The sequence below is a fragment of the Gymnoscopelus microlampas genome (genome assembly GCF_963454915.1).
Source record: "Gymnoscopelus microlampas genome assembly, chromosome: 6".
In the NCBI taxonomy this organism is placed as follows: domain Eukaryota; kingdom Metazoa; phylum Chordata; class Actinopteri; order Myctophiformes; family Myctophidae; genus Gymnoscopelus; species Gymnoscopelus microlampas.
In genome coordinates, this window is record NC_139943.1 from 47,052,106 (window position 1) to 47,072,783 (window position 20,678).

General features: G+C 44.7%; 1 protein-coding gene across 1 annotated transcript in view; it reads left to right on the forward strand.

Annotated features, from left to right (window-relative positions):
• The window catches only part of LOC311047020 (uncharacterized protein), a gene marked incomplete at its 5' end in the record, with an annotated part of 81,390 nt that extends 68,039 nt beyond the window's left edge, over positions 1-13,351 (forward strand). The window contains one exon of the mRNA XM_084059603.1: positions 13,286-13,351. Coding sequence (XP_083915729.1) covers positions 13,286-13,317 — 32 coding nt within the window. The 3' untranslated portion in view covers positions 13,318-13,351. The remainder of the gene's footprint in view (positions 1-13,285) is intronic.
• Positions 13,352-20,678: the final 7,327 nt, after the last annotated feature.

Below are 20,678 nucleotides of genomic sequence, written 5' to 3' on the forward strand. Positions count from 1 at the left end.
TATGGAGAGTAGGATTACTGCATGTTTTTGTGAGGGTACCTACCCTAGGGAACACGGGGAGAACATGCAAACTCCACACAGAAAGGCCCTTTCACCAACCCCACCTATAGGGTATGGGCACTGATGACGTGGAGGAGAGAACACACTCCCCCCAGCGCCCACAGCGTCCCCGGCGGGAAACAAACCCAGGACCTTCTAGCTGTGAGGCGACAGCACTACCGACTGTGCCACTGTACACCTGCCAGCTGTTTTTAATGCAACACAACTTATTTTTTTGTCAAGACCGGTTGATGCCACAATCCTTTACAGAGCGCCAACCATCGCCCATCTGCCTTTTTAATTTAACCCATTAAGACCGGAAGCCGATTCTACAAAATTTGTAGACATTTAATGTCTTCTAAATCCCAACAGTATTCTGAAAAAAACGTATGTTTCTAGATCAGTGGTTCTCAATCTTTTTCATATCAAGGACCCCCAAAATGATATGTATTTGGCTGCGGACCCCCATCTCAAAATATTTTGTTCCAGGGTCCCCCCAGAAGCAAAGAATAGAGTTAAAAATGTTCGCTTTAAAACAATATATTCAAAGATTTGCACACATTTTCACGATTTTTCAAAAATAGCAGATCTACAAGCTCGTAGTGCGGCACTCGGTGCCGCGCTACGAGCTTGTATATCTGCTATTTTTGAATAGCCCAAAGTGTAAAATAATGCTTTTTTAGCTCAAATCAAAAAGTGACACAGATGCGTTCCCGGTCTTAATGGCTTAATTGTATTTATTTTGTACTCATCAGTGGGTGCTGCTCACACCATCTCTCCCATTTCTGTGGAGCTTCCACCCCGGCCCACCACCGCTACTACAGCAGCCAGCGAGTTCCTGGCCGGTCACGTTTTGGTTCGGCCCCGCATGCAGACGTGAGATATGTTATTTATCTCCTCCATATTTAATGAGGACTCGCCCTGGGAAACAGATGGCGCATTAGCTGTAATAAACCAGAGCTGACTTCAGTGGTATTCGAGCGGGAATACGGAAGAGAGCTGTTAACCCATTAAGAACTGGAACGCATCTGTGTCACTTTTTGATTTCAGCTAAAAAAGCATTATTTTACACTTTGGCTATTCAAAAATAGCAGATATACAAGCTCATAGCGCGGCACCGAGTGCCGCGCTATGAGCTTGTAGATCTGCTATTTTTGAAAAATCGTGAAAATGTGTGCAAATCTTGGAATATATATTGTTTTAAAGCGAACATTTTTAACTATATTCTTTGCTTCTGGGGGTCCCTGGAACAAAACATTTTGAGATGGGGGTCGGCGGCCAAATACATATCATTTTGGGGGTCCTTGACATGAAAAAGTTTGAGCACCACTGATATAGAAACATACGTTTTTCAGAAAACCGTTAGGATTTAGAAGACATTTTGCAGAATCGGAACCTCAGGGTGCCTTAATGGGTTAAAAGGCCTCGCACTTCCCCGCTCATATTGTGGTGGGCAGGGGGGGGGGGGGGGGGGGGGGGGAGCGGAGAGGTCGTAAGGTGTCTAATGTGCAACAGAGTGCATTTGCGAGGCTCTGTGCAAAACAGATCACTTTTATAACTCTGGACAGGTTCTCATTGCCTGTGGTGAGGCATCATATACTGATGTGGGGTAAAATGAAAATTACTGTAAGCTCTGACCCCTTTGTTCGCGGCGCCAGCACTAAAGTTGCTGAGTGAGGGCTTCACATTGAGCTATGTTTTATTGTTACGCTCAGCAGAAGTGATTCCATTGCGACACACACACCCACCCACCCACCCACCCACACACACACACACCCACACACCCACTCACACACACAGTGTATCCCCACTGTACGTGCATGCTGCTTGAGGCTAACTGATTGCAAGCCAGCATACATGCACTCTCTCTCTCTCGCATATACACATGTAAACTCTGTGCGTCAGCACATCACATCACATGCAGATGTCAATACAATGACCCAATTAAGCTGGCTTTGTGCAGAATCTAATCTGCACGAGGCCAAACATAAAGGAACAAGAAAGACAAGCAAAACATGTTGAACATACCTAGATATACACATGTTTATAGAAGAGTCCTTGACCGTTGACTCTTCCACTAACTTTGTAAGTGTGGATAAACTTTGGCGACGGCTCATCCGGAGGAACCAGTGCAAGTTCCTCGTTCTCTTTAACAGACAAGGCAAGGCAGAAATATTGCTACAGCCTTGTCTAGGAAAACCACATCTGGCAACGAACCCCATCCACTCCCGAGGGCTTATAGGGTTGCAGTTGGTAATTCTTCCGACTGCTTACCCCTCAGTAGGGGGGAGTGGGGATGTAGCTATGCACAAGGAGCCTTCATGTCCTCCACCCAACTCCTTAGAGTCAAAAGGATGTGGATGATTTCGTGTGTGTGTGTGTGTGTGTGTGTGTGTGTGTGTGTGTGTGTGTGTGTGTGTGTGTGTGTGTGTGTGTGTGTGTGTGTGTGTGTGTGTGTGTGTGTGTGTGTGTGTGTGTGTGTGTGTAAGGATGTGGATGATTTTGTGTGTGTGCGTGTGGAGGGGGGTGTCAGCTGTTTGTAACACGCAAAGCTGACATGCTTTCTAGTCTGTGGCTAATGATAATTAAGGCCAAAGAATGAAGCATATTTAGCCGCTGCTGTGCACTAGATGTGTGTGTGTGTGCGTACATGCGTGGCGGGGGGGGTTATGCATGCTGATATTATTCTATGCAGCAGATTGAGCCTGGCTGGTAGTGTTCCAAGAAGCACCTACACACTATGTGGTATACTCACCAGAGGAGGGAGGGAGGGATGAGTGGGTGTGCGTGGTGAAGGTGAAAATATTTTTCACCGCCTGAGTGTGTGCTTTTCTCACAGTTGGAAGAGTTACAGAAGTGTGTGTCAGTGTGTTTGCTAGTGTATGCACGTTGTAGTACATCTGTGCTTTAAATGGGGTGTGTATGGGCACATGCATGTCCCCTTGTGTGATAAGATCACTTTCACACCTTCAGTAGGCGCATGGCAAACTAGAGAAAGTGCTCCTCGGAGCACAGGTCTCCGCCAGGTCAGGTACGTTATTGTGGCCTCCTGGTGGCGCTATAATAGGCCAATGTGAAAAGGGTGCCATTTATTCTTCAATCGGACACTGCATTCATGATTTGAGGCATTTTGCTCCAAAAATGTGTTTTGCTAAATTAGACCTGCTGGTGGCGCTATAACAGGCCAATGTGAAAAGGGTGGCATTTCTTACTCGGCCTAGTGGGAATGTGCGTGTGAAATTTCACGGAAATCGCAAACTGCGTTCATGGTTTGAGGCAGTTTGTTCAAAACGGACCAATCCTGCAAACTTTGGATGGCAACCTTAACCAATGAGGATGGAATAAGGGAAATCGGACAGATCAGGGTTGATCACATGACTATAGAGATACTGTGTACCGATTTGCATGACCTTTGGTTAAAAACTGTAGGAGTAATGTGAAAAAATGGGTTTTGCACAAATCGGCCTCCTGGTGGCGCTATAACAGGCCCATGTGAAAAATGTGAGGCAGAGGTTCTGAATTGGCATCCAGGGAGTGTGTGTGCACAGTTTCGCAGCGACCGGGCCAACGGTGCCGGAGATTAGGTGGTAACACACGGACAGGACGGACGGACGGACGGCCACACGGACACACGGACACACACACGGACGGAGGGTAAAACCTACTCTCTCACCATGCCTTCGGCCTGGCGGAGACAAATATTGCACAGCACCGCCGACGTCGACATTGAGGTTGAGGCCCAATGTGAACAATATATACACGCACGTACACGGCCATGATTCTGAGCCAGAGTGTCATCACAGACTTTGTCCACTTGTTTGCAGGGAAGCATCGCTGTTGAAAACCTCTTGTTAAGAACATCTTAACAAGTACAGTACACAGTAAAAGCATTAATTTAACTCTTGACAGTGTATAAATGGAACCAAATGGACCTGTAAGTGTCCATTTGGTTCCACATGTACACTCATAGAGTGTCACCATTTGCAAATTGGTGAACCCAAAAGCCGAGCCAAACAGCCCAAGGTTATTTTAGTCACAATACTGTAAGTGAATGGGAGAACGGGGGAGGTGTTGTGGAAACGAGGCCAGTGTGTGAGGCTGAGGTTACCAGTCAGGGCAGACAGCGGGCAGGCGGGTAACGAGCAGGCAGTGGAACAGGTGAGCTGGGTTCAGAAGCAACAGAAACAGTTTTCTGAAAAAACGTATGTTTCTATATCAGTGGTTCTCTGACTATTTTGAGTTTCTACCTGGAGGCTGAAACCTTGAGGGTCAAACGTGCCAATAGAAAAACAGCCCTTTAGTGACAAAAATATACCCTCCCCCTCATTATCATAACACAACAGGTGTGGGCATGAGGAGGAGGAGGGACTAGGACAGGTGGGTGGTGCTAAGGTGGTGGAGGAGGTGCTAAGGTGAGAACCAGGTATACTTAATGAACTGGAGGCGTGTCCACATAAAAACATAATTTTAACAATTTCTGTACACTTTTTTTGAAAAAAATCTTCCTCCTAGTATAACCATAATACCTGATGATTATGTTTTAGGGGGGGAAAAATCGCTGAAAATCACGTCACCCCGTCTTTAACTTTATATAAGTCATCTCCGTCGGTAGATCAGTATGTCCTGATAACACACAATGAATGGTCTGATAAATCGTGGGTAGGTCAGTAAGTATGTCGCCTATACTTGGCCCATTCAATGGTCTGATAAAACGTGATAATGTCCCATTCAAAGCATTGATACGCATCCGAATTTGGTGCAACTGAGGGACATGAGGTGACCATAGAGACAGGTGTGCCAATTAGCTGGCAGCTGGGAGGCACAAGCCTACGCCCACACAGAGACACAGACTGTGACACAGTTACTTATGGATAAATTAACACTGAGGATTTTACTGTGTACTTGGGCTATGTACTGGATTAGCCGTGCGTGCGTGTGTGCGTGCGTGTGTGCGTGCGTGTGTGCGTGCGTGAGATGGAGAGAGAGAGAGAGTCTGTTCATTGGGAACAATGAATGAATGAATTGAAAGTGATGGCATTTCAGGCGATCCTCACAGCACTGAGACATTATTGATTTCTAAGGAGAAAACGCATTCTTAATGCGTCCAGGGAACTAGGCTCTCTTTCTCTCCCTCTCTCTTGCTCTTAACACCCTCGCGCGCACACACACACACACACACACACACACACACACACACACACGCACACACAGACTCTTCCCCTCTGTCTCCACATCTGTTAGCCACCAAAATCAGGAGAAAAGCCTTGGACTAACAGTGTGAAGGCACAACGTGGCCAGCAGGGCGGCACCACCACCGGGGTGGACTTGCTGGACCAGTGAATTCACATGGCAGTGGGCAGGGGAGGTATGGCTCCACCATCTGTTCTCTCTCTCTCTCTTTGACACAACACAGTGAATCAGCAACTTATCGTCTTTTTTTTTAACCCTTTGAGACCGGGAATGCATCTTTGGGCTATTTTTGAAAAATGGTGAAAATGTGTGCAAATCTTTGAATATATTGTTTTTTAAAGCGAACATTTTTCATTCAAATCTTTGATTCTGGGGGATTCTACAAATGTCTTCTAAACAAAAAAAATCTTGCTATAATCAGTGGTTCTCAAACCTTTTCATGTCAAGGACCCCCAAAATGATATGAATTTTGGCCACGGACCCCCATTTCAAAATATTTTGTTCCAGGGCCCCCCCAGAAGTTGTAACGGATTTTCACGATTTTTCAAAAATAGCAGATCTACAAGCTCATAGCGCGGCACTCGGTGCCGCGCTATGAGCTTGTCGATCTGCTATTTTTGAATAGCCCAAAGCAATTCTTAAAAATGACACACAGATGCGTTCCCGGTCTTAAAGGGTTAAGGCAGGAGGGCGGTTGTAAGAAGAAGAAGAAGAAGGATTGCATCTTGAATGCCTTCGGAGTGAAAGCGCTGGCTGTGTGGAGATGGTAATCTCGGCTGATATTTAGAGGAATGGAGCGATGCGTTCTGTTATTGCTTTGGAGGCCCATTTTCCTCACAAAATGCAGCCAGGTAAACGAGCCTTCCTGAACTTTTCCGCCAAATTGCCTGCAAACTAGACAGCTCATTGGTTTATGGGCGCCAACTGCACGATATTAGAAGTCTAGTGTCAGAGTTTTCACCGACAACATTTCTAAAGAGACAATTTACGGGGATGTTTTCCTTCCTGTGCGTGTGTGTGTGCGTGTGTGCGTGCGTGTGTGCGTGAACATTAAATGTGTGTGCGCACTCCAAGGCGAGGTTGCCAGGTTGAGAGAGTACACCTCTGCGCTGAGCGATAGCTTCCACAAAGTTATCAGCTCTTTTCATTTCTGGGCTGACACTCTCTCTAGGTGAAAGATTCATTCAGGGGTGAGGCGGCGGGGGGAGCCATGGATTAAAGATCGTATCAGAAGGTCCCCCCCGTACAGCGGTTCAGCCGCGATGCCACAGATTATTACAGATGGAGCTCAGGTTCCTCCTGCATGTATAGGGGTGAGGGTTGACGCCCGGGTGTATCATGGAGTATACTGAGGATTGGGGGGGCGGTCAAGATGACGGTGAAGTAGGTGGCGTAGTTGGCTTTAGTCCACTTAAGCCCATTAAGACCTGGAACGCATCTGTGTCACTTTTTGATTTGAGCAAAAAAAGCATTATTTTACACTTTTGCTATTTTTGAGAAATCGAGAACATTTGTGTAAATCTTTGAATATATATTTTCTTTCAAAGCAAACATTTTTAACTCAAATCTTTGCTTCTGGGGGGTCCCTGGAACAACATATTTTCAGATGGGTGTCGGCGGCCAAATTCATATCATTTTGGGGGTCCTTGACATGAAAAAGATTGAGCACCACTGATATAGAAACTTGCGTTTTTCAGAAAACTGTTAGGATTTAGAAGACATTTGTAGAATCGGAACCCTCAGGCCTCAATGGGTTAAGCCCTAATGTACATTGTTCCGAGTGCAAATAGTGAAAAGAGCTGATCTACAAGCTGTGTGTTGTAAGCCTGTAGATCAGCTATTTATGTTATTTATGGAAAAAAATAAATCTTCTTAATCTTTTTTTCCCAAAATTAGGACACCTGGTTTAATCCTTCCAAGTCGACCAGGACACCCATGACCCATTCAAATTGCATTATAAAACAAAATGTGAGACGCCAAGGGGTTAATATGGTTAATTTCCAAGCCTACAGTACATAGAGGCATTAATGACACTTAATCAACCGAGCTTGGCCCCGGCAAAATGCTGCACAGAAAGCACCCCTCTATTGAAGAAACGGTCGGCAACAACAACAGCACTTGGAAAGCTCTGCCTCGGGGGGAAAAAATAACAACTAAAAAGCACAGTACACACGTATAGCTGTGTTTTGTTGGCACCATCGTGAAAGAAATCCCTTTTCCATGTTCAGCCTGGGTTTATGGAGGGGGAAGAAGAAAAAAAAATGTTCCCCTTGAATAGCTATATCCAAGAATCGCTTAGCAATGAGAAGATTAAGTGCACACATTAATCCAGGAGTCAGAGCAATCTTGTAATCCACTCAGTATGCTAATTGCCTGTTCTTTTTCCAGCAAAGGGGTTTACAGGCCATTAAATGGCACTGAGCAGTTGACAAAGGATAGCCAGCGTGCTCCCCCACCCACACACACTCTATTTCTTACTTGGACGGGCTGTTGCACACCCACACACACACACACACCACTCTTCTTTTAATCCATTAAGACCGGGAACTTATCTGTGTGTCATTTTAAGATTTCTTTGGCTATTCAAAAATAGCAGATATACAAGCTTGTAGCGCGGCACCGAGTGCCGCGCTACAAGCTTGTATATCTGCTATTTTTTTTAAAAATCGTGAAAATGTGTGCAAATCTTTGAATATCTAGTTTTCAATAGCGAACATTTTTAACTCTATCACAACTTCTGGGGGGTCCCTGGAACAAAATATTTTTGAGATGGGGGTCCGCGGCCAAAATTCATATCATTTTGGGGGTCCTTGACATGAAAAAGTTAGTTCTTAGTTAAGTTCTTTTCAAAAAACTGTTAGGATTTAGAAGACATTTGTAGAATCCCCAGAAACAAAGATTTGAGTTACAAATGTTTGCTTTGAAAAATATATATATTCAAAGATTTGCACACATTTTCACGATAAAAATAGCAGATCTACAAGCTCATAGCGCGGCACTCGGTGCCACGCTATGAGCTTGTATATCTGCTATTTTTTTGTATAGCCAAAATAAATCTTAAAATGACACAGATGCGTTCCCGGTCTTAGAGGGTTAAAGGAATATTCACAATCTCAAAAAAAGAAAAAAAAAGAGAAAAGTGTACTGCTCCGATTCAAAAGCAGTTGTTTATTTCACATTTAGACAGTGAGCTCTGCTCCCCGTTACATCTCAAATAGGCTTTTCAAGCAGCAAACGGAAACGGAGCTCTGGGGTTTTGTTTTTAAATGAACTTTAGATCTCCCAGCATCTGTAGGGGGTTTCTTTGGACAAAGCCTCTCGTGGCGTAGCAAAGTTTTCCCCATAACATTTGTCCTGACAGTGGTACAAAGTAAATAATGAATGAGAACTGAGTGCTATTGTCTCCATCACCACCGTCTCTCAGCACAAACCCCTCCTATCATCGACTCTCTCTCTCCTACTTCGCCCCGTGCACCGGAGGCCCCTTCGCCAAGGTAAAAGTGAAGTGCAATCCTTAGCACATCGCTGCATACTAGTGTATGTGGTCTCCCTCAAGTGGCCTCGGCAGTCTCGACATGATGGATGTTCTTTCAGAGAGGGTTTCTTGCTACGCCGATAAAGCAAGCCTTGTCAAAACACGGTGGCTGGCAAGTGTAAGCAGATAAAGATAGTCACAGATAATTAGAAGATTTGTGCGTTCGCGTCATTTGCCACGCCAAACTGCCAAGGAACGGGGGGCTGGCTGTGACGGATGACTCAAACGAGCGGTTTCGGCACGAAGCCCTGCCTGCAAATGTGTCTGGTAATGACCGGAGTGTGTTTTTCAGATGCGCGCTAATGAGCACGGCCATTAGACAAAAACGTCATTTTAAGAGAACCTGGAGAGAGCGGCGAGGGAAGATGTAGGCAGCCCCTTCTAGACCTCCCGTAGGCAGCGAGTATGGCGCGAACATCTGGTTAGAGGCGTGGCGCTCGCAAAACAAGCCCGACTCGTCTCACTTTCGATGACCTCCACCTGCGGTCCGGAGGCTGTCAATCACTTACTTCCCTGCAAGGGAGCACCGGAGAGGAATCCTCATTAGGTTCACATCGTACAGCTGTTTCCCCACTTCAACGTGGGCAGCCGCATGATTGTAGAATCCGTAGGCGGCTTATGAAAGAATATGACAATGATGTTTATCCGTACTTTAGTAACTGTGGTGTCATGCTTTTGTCGGTTTTCAGAGATTGCCCAAAGTACACACATTCTGTACTCATGTAGAAGTTGCAGTCTTTTTTTTAATCTAAATTTTTGTCCCGCGATTTTCGTAACCGTCTTTTTTTTCATCCGGTGCCAATTTCCTAAGTGATCTTGGGCGCTACACCAGCCCTACACCAGCCCTACACCAGCCCTACACCAGTCCACCACAGCCTGGGGAGGCCAGGGTCGAGCTCATGCTTCCTTCAGTGCATGAGAGCCAACTGACCTTCTTGTCACCTGACAGGGGGGAGTTTTCCCCGGTAGGACGTAGCGCGTGGAAGGAACACGTTATTCCAACCTTTTCCCTTCCCCTCCATTAGGCGCCCCGGCTGTCATGGGGGAGGCGGTATTTTAGAAGTATTATTAGACTTCTAATTATTATATTAGAAGTTGCAGTCTTGACGATTCACACATGCTTTTTTTGTCCAAACTTTCTTCGGCTAGTCAGAACATCTCGGAAGTGCAAGAATGTCCAAAATGTCTTCTGAGAAGCATTGCATGAAGTTCTGAATAATGTCATTTTGTAGTTATTTCCTACCCTGTCTGAGCAAGTTCGGACGCCGGTTGAAGTATGTAGACCAATGCGATGGCTTCGGAAGGAATTGGAAAAATCAACAATAAACGTAAAGCAGGCTATAATAGATTCTGTACCGCAAATTGATGCAGAATCATACACATCTGCATCGCGATGCATCTTAGAATCCATTCATCTCCACATCTCTAAATATATATATCAGTGTTCACTTAAGTCTGAGACTGTAAAAAGGACCCTCATGGGCCCATTTGGCCAAATGTTTACACTTTGAGAGAAATGAACGCCGAGGGTTTTACTGAGCACCCATCTACATAAAAATGCAGCATTCTATTACTCTGTGCCTCTGGCAGTATATGGAGAACAGTGTTGTTGTCAGCTGTAAGAGAAGGATGGTGACTGGCCGGCAGTGTATTAGAACAGCCATGCGTTAGATACCGAGTATAATATATGCAAATAGAAAAATAAGAGCAGCAGAGAGAGAGGGCTGTGGGTGATATGGCCACACATACAGTAGTGACAGGACGTGAGCTAAACTCTGTTGTTGGTGATAATACTGTGTACATCCACAGCAAATGCTGAGGAAAGCTTTTAACTCGTTTAGCCCGGGAAAGAATCTGTGTCATTTTTAGATTTCTTTGGGCTATTCAAAAAATAGCAAGATCTACAAGCTCATAGCGCGGCACCGAGTGCCGCGCTATGAGCTTGTAGATCTGCAATCTTTGAATGAAAATGTGTGCAAATCTTTTAATATTATATATTTTTAAGCAAACGTTTGCAAAATATGTTGTTCCAGTGACCCCCCAGAAGCAAAGATTTGAGTTACAAATGTTTTTCAAACGATTTTAACGATTTTTCAAAAATAGCAGATCTACAAGTTCATAGCGCGGCGCTCGGGTGCCGTGCTATGGACTTGTAGATCTGCTATTTTTGAACAGCCCAAAGAAAATGACAGAGATGCGTCCCCGGATTGAATGGGTTAAAGACTCGTCAACAACTTAAAGGAATATCCACAGAAAAATGTTTTTGACCGAAGTAGATTTTCAAAAGCTTGGTGCGTGTGTGCGTGTGCGTGTGTGTGTGTGTGTGTGTGTGTGTGTGTGTGTGTGTGTGTGTGTGTGTGTGTGTGTGTGTGTGTATGTGTGTATGTGTGTGTGTTCTGGAATCCATGGACTGCTCACTCTGGCATACAGTGTGTTGACCTTGGTTTATTGTCTTGGTATCCAACAATCCGAGTATTGTCTAGTCAACAATGCAGGCCTCTAGCGCTCCTTTTCTCCAGATATGAACGCGGGAGGGAAGGGGTATAATGTGGATGGTGGGGGGGGAGGGGGGGGGCTTTATATGGAAGACATGGGGGCGTTAAGGTAAGGTTGTACAGTACGTGGGCGGCGTGCCTTCTGAGACTGAGAGCGTTCCAGCTGCTCTGTGTGAAGGAAGCAGCAGAGTTTGCAGTTGGAATGGATGGGGCTCTCCCTGTTGGAGCGTGTTTGCAGGAAGATGTGTTATATCATCTCCCGCTCATATATATATGTGTTCCGTAGGCCCCTCGGCAAAACTTAGAAGAACATTGTCCGCATCAGTGGACCCTGTGGGATCCACTGCACAATCCGCCGTCTGTTCCGCTTAATATAAATGAAGGCTTTCTTCTAGCGTTTCTACGATGCTCGGTTTTTAGTGTGAAGCAAGTTTGTATTTATTTATTTTCACTGTATTTTAATAATGAACCAGGTAAACCCTTGTATAGTATTTATGCCATCTCTTACCAATCGATGCAAATGTATATTAAACTTGGGTTAGTCTTCTTGACATCATGGCAGGAAACAAATATGTTTTCATCAATAGACCCGAGTAGCTGTTGCCTCCAGTCCCAGCTCTTTTTTTCTATGACCACTTTAACGGTTTCTCCGACTACCTTGGTTTTGCTTTTCAAATAAAAATAAACGCCTCCAGCTGATACTGTAACTGTAGTGGAAAGAGACGAGGTAAAGTAGACAACAAACTTTAGCCAAGCATTAACAAACATTTGGCTCGTTGTGAATGTTTACTTTCTTGTTGCCACAAACACGCCCCTGTGATGTGACGCCCGCCCACACCCCCACCCCATGTCCCCCACACGCTGTTGAAGTCCCCTCTTTAACCCATTAAGACCGGGAACGCATCTGTGTCATTTTAAGATGACTTTGGCTATTTAAAAATAGCAGATAGACAAACTCTCGTAGCTATATGAAATATTGCTATAGCCTCGCAATGGTTTTTAAAAAAAAAGATTTTTGGTTTATTGAAAGCATGACTGTTAAGATCATTTTATTGTGTTCTGGCTTTTAACATGTATTTTAGTTGCTTGTAGCGCAGCACTCACAAGCTTGTAGATCTGCTATTTTTGAAAAATCTTGAATATTTGTGCAAATGTTTGAAGATATATTTTTTAAGGCAAACATTTGTAGTTTTTTTTTTAAACGTATGTTGCTTTAATATCAGTGGTGCTCAAACATTTCCATGTCAAGGACCCCCAAATTGTATTTAGCCGCGGACCCCCCATCTGAAAATATGTTGTTCCAGGGACCCCCAGAAGCAAAGATTTGAGTTTCAAATGTTTGCTTGAAAAAATAAAAAATAAATATTCAAATATAAACATTTTCAAGATAAAAGATAAATAAATAGCTGATCTACAAGCTCATAGCGCGGCACTTGGTGCCGCACTATGAGCTTGTATATCTGCTATTTTTGAATAGCCAAAGAAATACAAAAAAATGACACATAGATGCTTTCCCCGGGTCTTAACGGGTTAAACAAGGCCACAAAAACCAACCGAGTGAGGAGCGCCCGCGCAAAATGAGGTCATCTCACACACATCCTTTGATCCCCCTCCATTCTTCATCTGGCGGTGCCGAGTGGCACATAGGAGGATCTATCTTAGCGAGCGGCTTTGAGGCCCCCAAAATTACAAACAAACTAAAGGCGGGGGATCGATAGAGTGTGTCTCACAGAATGATGAACTGGCACTTCGGTAGGAGGGAAAATCAATGTCCTCCCTCCCTCCCTCTCTCTCTCTCACTCTCTGCCTCTCTCCTTCGTCTCTCCTCCTGCTTCTCTCTCTCATGCTTTCGTTTCTCCCTTTCCCCATCAGGTCCTAAACTTTTCACAGACCCTGTGCTGTCCAATTTAACTGTCTGTGTGTGTTTGTGTACTGTACCTGTGTGGCTGTGTGTGTGTGTGTGTGTGTGTGGGACTCTCAAACTGTGATTTAACGGGCTCCTGCATTGTCTTTATTTTTTTTTTAGCCTGGAAGACCCCTGCCAGTCTTGATGTGTGAGCTCACCCGCCGATAATGGACCATAGGATAAGCCATGGAAGTAAGTGCCTCTGGGGGTAGATTTACCGTCCTCAGCACCACACACACACACACACACACACACACACACACACCCCTCCCACACGCCAGGCTCCCCTTTAAACCTCAGCTCATTTGATGCCACAGTGTGTTTTTCCACCTTCCTTCATGTATCGATCAGAGCGATGTGGCCATCTTTAAATCACAGCATGGCTCTTAACCTGTTAAGACCGGGAACGCATCTGTGTGTGTCATTTTAAGATTTCTTTGGGCTATTCAAAAATAGCAGACCTACAAGCTCATAGCACGGCACCGAGTGCCGCGCTATGAGCTTGTAGATCTGCTATTTTTTTTAGAAAAATTGTGAAATTGTGCGCAAATCTTTGAATATATATATATATATTTTTCAAAGCGAACATTTTTTATTCAAATCTTTTCTTCTGGGGATTCTACAAATGTCTTCTAAATCATAACAATTTTTTTAAAATATTTTGTTTTACTTATGTTGCCATATATTAATGGTTCTCAAACATTTTTCATGTCAAGGACCCCCAAAATGATATCTATTTGTCCGCGGAACCCCCCCCCCCCCCAATATTTTGTTCCAGGGACCCCCAGAAGCAAAGATTTTAGTTAGAATATATATTCGAAGATTTGCACAAATATTCATGATTATTCTAAAAATAGCATCTACAAGCTCATAGCGCGGCACTCGGTGCCTGCGCTATGAGCTTGTAAATCAAAAAATGACACACAGATGCGTTCCCGGTCTTAAAGGGTTAACATGGAACAACCAAGATGAAACCATCTATATTGTAAAGCGCTAACGTTGGGGGGGGGGTGGGGGAGAGAGAGAGAGGGAGAGAGAGTCCTTTAACTGAAAGGTCACGGGTTCGATCGCGGTTCGATTACACAGTACTTCCAGGTTCAAAGCATACAACCCTTAAAAAAAGAATGACTGCACACTTCCTCCTAAGATGGTGTTGGCCTGTAAAGTTGTGTGTGTGTGTGTGTGTGTGTGTGTGTGCTCATTTCAAACCACAGTGTGTCATCTTTGGGAGGCTCTCTAACGTCTGAAATGTGAGAGAAAAAAAGCACTGTCGGGTGTGTGGGGGTGTATGTGTGGGGGGGGTTATGGTCTATTATATTGCTTTAATACTGAATTAATAAAATTCCCCCAAGGGGAAAATTGGATTCCAAGGGGCTCTGTTTGAAGCTGGAAATTACCCGTTGTACTGTGGTGTGAGGCTCTCCATTCCATCACATTTACAGCAGAGAGGCAGCCATACTGTAGATCCTGGGGGCCGACGCGTTGAGTTTGGCTTCAAAGTGCTTTTCTTTAAGTGACGAGTTATGAACTGAGACACTCTGTTCTAGTTTACCTCTCTCTCTTGCAAAGTACATATTGCTTATTCTTTTGGGGGGGACACATTATTGTTAATGTAAATCTGAGAATGTTAAGTAATGGACCTGTATGGGACCTATACAGGCCCATTTCTTACACTCTCAGGGCCCTATTTTCTCAGAGAGATGCGTTATGCATATAGGTGTGGTTTGGACGTTACATTAATAAAACCAATCAGAGTGCCAGGTGCCATTGCCTTTAAGAGCATGGATGCGTCGTCCCCAGTGTGATCCAACACTCTCTCCCTCTCTGCCCAAGGAAGAGAGCTAGTCCCACATTTACATTCCGAGCTGTAGCATTTGATTGCCTTGGAATTAAATGATATTTGATTCACAGAATTATCACCCACACATTGCTGGTTATAGAGAACTTTATATTATAGCAACCCGTTCTTTATTTAACTAGAGGTTCGGGACGCTACGCGTCACATCTAGAGTTCTCACACCTATGTCGCTCTGCATATCTGACTGATATGCCCATATATGGAGATCTCTTTATCTGTCAGTCCATGTCCCTTTAATGCCCATAAATGGAGATCCCTGTTGTCATCAGTATATGCCCATATATGGGCATGCCCCCTTTCGTGCCCATATATGGAGCTGACTGATTTGTTTGCCCCTGATGCCATGATGACATATTGAGGTTACACAACACACTGGGAACTCCTTATATGGTTATGGCATAGTCATAGTAAATGGTGCATTTATATAGCGCTTTACATAGACTGTGCATTACATTCACCCATTCACACAAACATTCACACATCGATGACAGAGGAAACCATGCAAGGCACCAACCTGGTCATTGGGAGAAATCAGGGGTTCAGCGTTTTGCTCAAGTACACTTCCACACTAATTCTGGGGGAGTCCGGGATCGCACTGGGAACCTCACGGTTCCCATCCGGCCGCTCTACCAGCCACTCTTCCCTAGCCTGGTTCCAGACCATGGACCCCGCTCACTCTCTGAGTGGACTGCCCCTCTTGGTCTGGTGTGAGCCTAGGATTTATTCGGTACAAAAAGTACCCTCCAATGAGAGTCAGAGGTGTGATGGGGATCCTTTGTGATTGGTTTAGGGAAATTCTAATCACCTCCCCCTTGTAATCGCCTACACTGGAGCCAATGTCAGACTGAAGCTCCACGCAGCTTCAGTCTGATAATCAGGCTAACTCTTCCCCCCCCCTGAGCCACTGCTGCCCCTATAGCGACATGAGCGTGACAACGTCGTCTGCCTGCCCACCTTCCTGGCCGGCCGGCCGGTTCTCCCTTAAAGGAGAATTCCGGTCATTTTAAGTGTTATGTTTGATGTGTGTCAAATCACTTACCAACGTAGAAATGAAAATCGCGTTACTCCACTGATCCCCCTATCAACCCCCACCGTTGGCATTATAGGAGGATATAGGATAGCCCAAATTCGCCTATTTTAACCAATGCAAAGTCTGTTTTTTTGCTTCTAGTACTCATTGTTGAGTCCCATGATAATGTAACAGGCGCTAAAACTCCCGACAAGCTAACGGCTAATAACAAACGAGCTAACGCTGGGGCTGCTTATCTCTCTGCATGGCAGCCCCAGGTTGCCAGGTCGGGAGAGAAACCAGCAACCAGCATTAGCTCGTTCTGTTATTAGCCGTTAGCTTGTCGGGAGTTTTAGCGCCTGTTACATTATCATGGGACTCAACAATGAGTACTAGAAGCAAAAAAACAGACTTTGCATTGGTTAAAATAGGCGAATTTGGGCTATCCTATATCCTCCTATAATGCCAACGGTGGGGGTTGATAGGGGGATCAGTGGAGTAACGCGATTTTCATTTCTACGTTGGTAAGTGATTTGACACACATCAAACATAACACTTAAAATGACCGGAATTCTCCTTTAAGCCAATTTTAATATGGGATGAAACTGAAGTGGTGGGGTTTGGAGCGAACGCCACCGTGCAGCACAAATCATTGTCTTTGAATAGACTTAACACTTATATCAACAAGATTGACATAAAGAATTGACACACTCACGTCTGCTTATTACAGGAACATTTTCATCACAGATATTTGTTTAGAGTTAGGTGTGAGGAAGACTTTTAAATGTTGTGTCTGCAAAATGTCCAGTAATATCTTTACTGTAGCATCACTGTTGGCTTGAATATTTATCAGATCCATGAAGAGATTTTCCAAAGCTCTCCAAAATACACGTGCGCACGGATTGTTCCTATATCTGCATTTCCTATCTGCTAGAGCTGCTCCGAAAATATCTGATCTACAAGCTCTCAACGTGTCACAGTGCCTGCCGAGGTGTGCTCTTGTCGATAGCATGTTTGCGGATAGCGCAACACCACGCCCATAAAACACGCCTCCACAACACCACGCCCATAAAACACGCCTCCACAACACCACGCCCATAAAACACGCCTCCATAACACCACGCCCATAAAACACGCCTCCACAACACCACGCCCATAAAACACGCCTCCACAACACCACGCCCATAAAACACGCCTCCACAACACCACGCCCACAGTTTGACATGCATTAGGCTACGGACCCCCATTTAATGGCATTTGTATCTCTGGGACCCTAATTCACCCACTCTCAGATGGACCCATAAGGGTCCATTTGGTTCCTATCCATCATTTAGCTGGGGACCCCCTGGAACCCCCTCAAGTACCCCTGGGGGTCCCCGGCCCCCACTTTGAGAACCAATGGTTTAAGGGCAACGGGAGCAGCCTTATGCCTAATAGGAGAAGGCACCGCGGAAGATGGGTCCCTCAGAGTTAAATTAACACTGGGGATTTTGCTTGGAGTTTGTTTTGGGGTACAGACTCACACAGCGACATGAGCAGAGACCTTAGAGGTCACCAACAGGTTGAGCGGAACGGGCACAGCTAATTCCTCAGCGTTCATTAAACTCAGACAGTGTGCAAAGAGAGTTAAATGAACACTGAGGATTGTACAGTACAGTACATCACGTTGATGGATGAGTGACAACAACAGGGGGCTGTGAATCTAGATAATTAACATGTCTTCCGAAAACAAAGGACACATCATACATCTTTAGGCGATGATGCTAGGGAGATGTTTGTACTGTAAAACGGGGGAAGAGGACGAAGCAGGGATACATTTTCAATCATTCCTTGGCTGTCACCTCCCTCCCAGTGAATATGCCAACTCAACCACGTTTTCATCCACGCTATGCTGTGTGTGTGTGTGCGTGTGTGTGCATGCGTCTGAGAGCGAGAGAGAGCTGTACCTTATTTCCTTTAAAAGCCATTCTGGCCATTATTAGAGCATCAATTTCTCTCTGGTTCTTTCATGTAAATTGCAGTTGGCTGGACAATCAGTAAAAGTTTCTGATAAATGATTTGGAGAACATACAGCCGTGTCACACAAAGGTCTGCAGAGACCCGTTCATGCACGATGGCACCCTTCTGTGCATTGGTGCACGTTGTGCGTGGTTGCAGCAGTGTGTGTGTTCGTGCACCCTTCTGCACTGGTGTTTATTAACCCATTAAGACCGGGAACGCATCTGTGTGGTGTGTCAAATTTTTTTTTTTAGCTATAAAAAGCATTATTTTACACTTTGGCTATTCAAAATAGCAGATATACAAGCTAGCTTGTAGATCTGCTATTAGTGAAAAACAGTGAAAATGTGTGCATGAATTATTTATTTTTTTCGTGAAATTTTGTGCAAATCTTTGAATATATATTTTTCAAAGCTTTTTCAATCAACATTTTTAACTCAAATCTTTGCTTGTGGGGATTCTACAAAATGTCTTCTAAATCCTAACAGTTTTTTTTTTAAAAACTTGTTGCTATTACTCAGTGGTTCTCCCACTGTTTCATGTCAAGGACCCCCAAAATGTATATGTATTTGGCCACCCATCTCAAAATATTTTGTTCCAGATCTAGCATAAATAGCAGATCTAGATCAAGCTCATAGCGCGGCACCGAGTGCCGCGCTATGAGCTTGTAGATCTGCTATTTTTGAATAGCCAAAGCAAAAAATAACGGTTAAAGTGGTTACACAGATGCGTTCCCGGTCTTAAAGGGTTAAGCAGCATGTGTGTACTGTGCGTGTGTGTCTGTGTGTGCGTGTGTGTGTGCGCGCGCGTGTGTGTGTGTGTGTGTGCGTGCGTGATGGGTGTTGTTACCTGGCGCTGAGCTCTCTCAGACAGCTCGGTGTTGCTACTGGAAGGCAGCGCTGTCAGCAGCACAGGATCGCTAGAGCTCCTCCTGTCAACCCTGCCTGCACACATTTGGGGGCCGCTAGTTGAAGCGTAGCCTGGAGACGGCTGTCCGTCGGGGAGGGGGGGGGGGCGTTCATCCCTGTCTCTCCCCGGGTGTCTACAACCCCCTGTCTCTCTCTCTCTATACCTTTCAGGTGCTCATCTGACTGGTTTCTTTCTTTTTTCTCTTTCTCTTCCTCTCCCTCGTTCTTTTCACTTCTCACGCTATTTCTTTTTCACTCATTCACTTCTGTCTGTCTGTCTGTCTGTCTGTCTGTCTGTCTGTCTGTCTGTCTGTCTGTCTACTCTACATTTTCACCTGTGTCTGTCCCCCTCTCCCTTTCTCCCTCTCTTTCATTGTCTCTCTCTGTCTCTTCCTATCTCTCTGTCTCTGAGCCGGGGTTTGCAGTGGAGGAGCGGAAGGAAGGCTGCTGTCTGTGTTTCGGTGGTGAAATATTCATGTGTGCAGGGAGTTTGATGAGCCGCCTTGACACCGCCATACCCCCCCCATCCTCCCTCTCTCTCTCTCTCTCTCTCTCCCTCATTTACATTTTTTCACCGGCTCACTGCATCATCACCCCCAAGTTCCCTCACACACCGCGGACGGCTTTTTTTTGCGGCGCGGCGCTCGGCGCACCATGTGTTTATCGCAGTCGTGATGAAAGGAAACCGCGGCGCTCGCCCTCTTTTGAAATTCAAATCGACTGCGTTTACAGTCCATCGCACCAGCAGAACTTAGCCTGACGCGTCTAGGCATATGCTACAGCATGGCCTTCAGAAAAAGAATCTCATCAGACCCACTGAAGATTGGAGCTGTAAAACACTTCTGCTTTAACCCTTTAAGACCGGGAACGCATCTGTGTAATTTTTTTGATTTCTTTGGCTATTCAAAAATAGCAGATATACAAGCTCATAGCGCGGCACCGAGTGCCGCGCTATGAGCTTGTAGATCTGCTATTTTTGATAGTGATAGTGATTTTTTTTTGCAAATCTTTGAATATATATATTTTTTTTTAAGCGAACATTTTTAGCTCTGTTACAACTTCTGGGGGTCGCTGGAACCAAATATTTTGAAATGGGGGTCCACGGCCAAATACATTTTCAAAACTGTTTTTAACTGGATTTAGAAGACATTTGGAGAATCCCCCAGAAGCAAAGATTTGAGTTACAAATGTTCGCTTTAAAAATACATATATTCAAAGATTTACACACATTTTAACGTTTTTTTTCCAAAAATAGCAGATATACAAGCTACTCGTTGAATAGCCAAAGAAAACAAAGAATTACACAGATTCCCGGTCTTAATGAGTTAACATGGGCATTAAAGTAGGCTATTAGATTAGTGCTCATAGTTCTGCCACAACAAGGGCGGCATTTTGAAATGCAGATTGGGCAATTATAATTGAGATGGAACGGAAATGCTTGGTACACCACATGGGGATTCAAATCGGCTAGCACTGGCCGACAAGCCCCAGAAATGTACCTCTCAATAAAAGCTGCTACTTTGAACAAAGGTTGAGGATGACTATAGGGGTGAAACAGTTAATCGAAAAAAATATTGATTTTTATAAAAGTGGTGTCGCACAATTTTTGTGCGACACCAATTGTACGAAGCATAACATAGGACTTAATTGGTTTGTAATCAGACTAATCAATTTAGTAATTTATAAGACATCAATTCGAATTTGTGTTGATTCATTATTTGACGCACTTCTTGATTATTT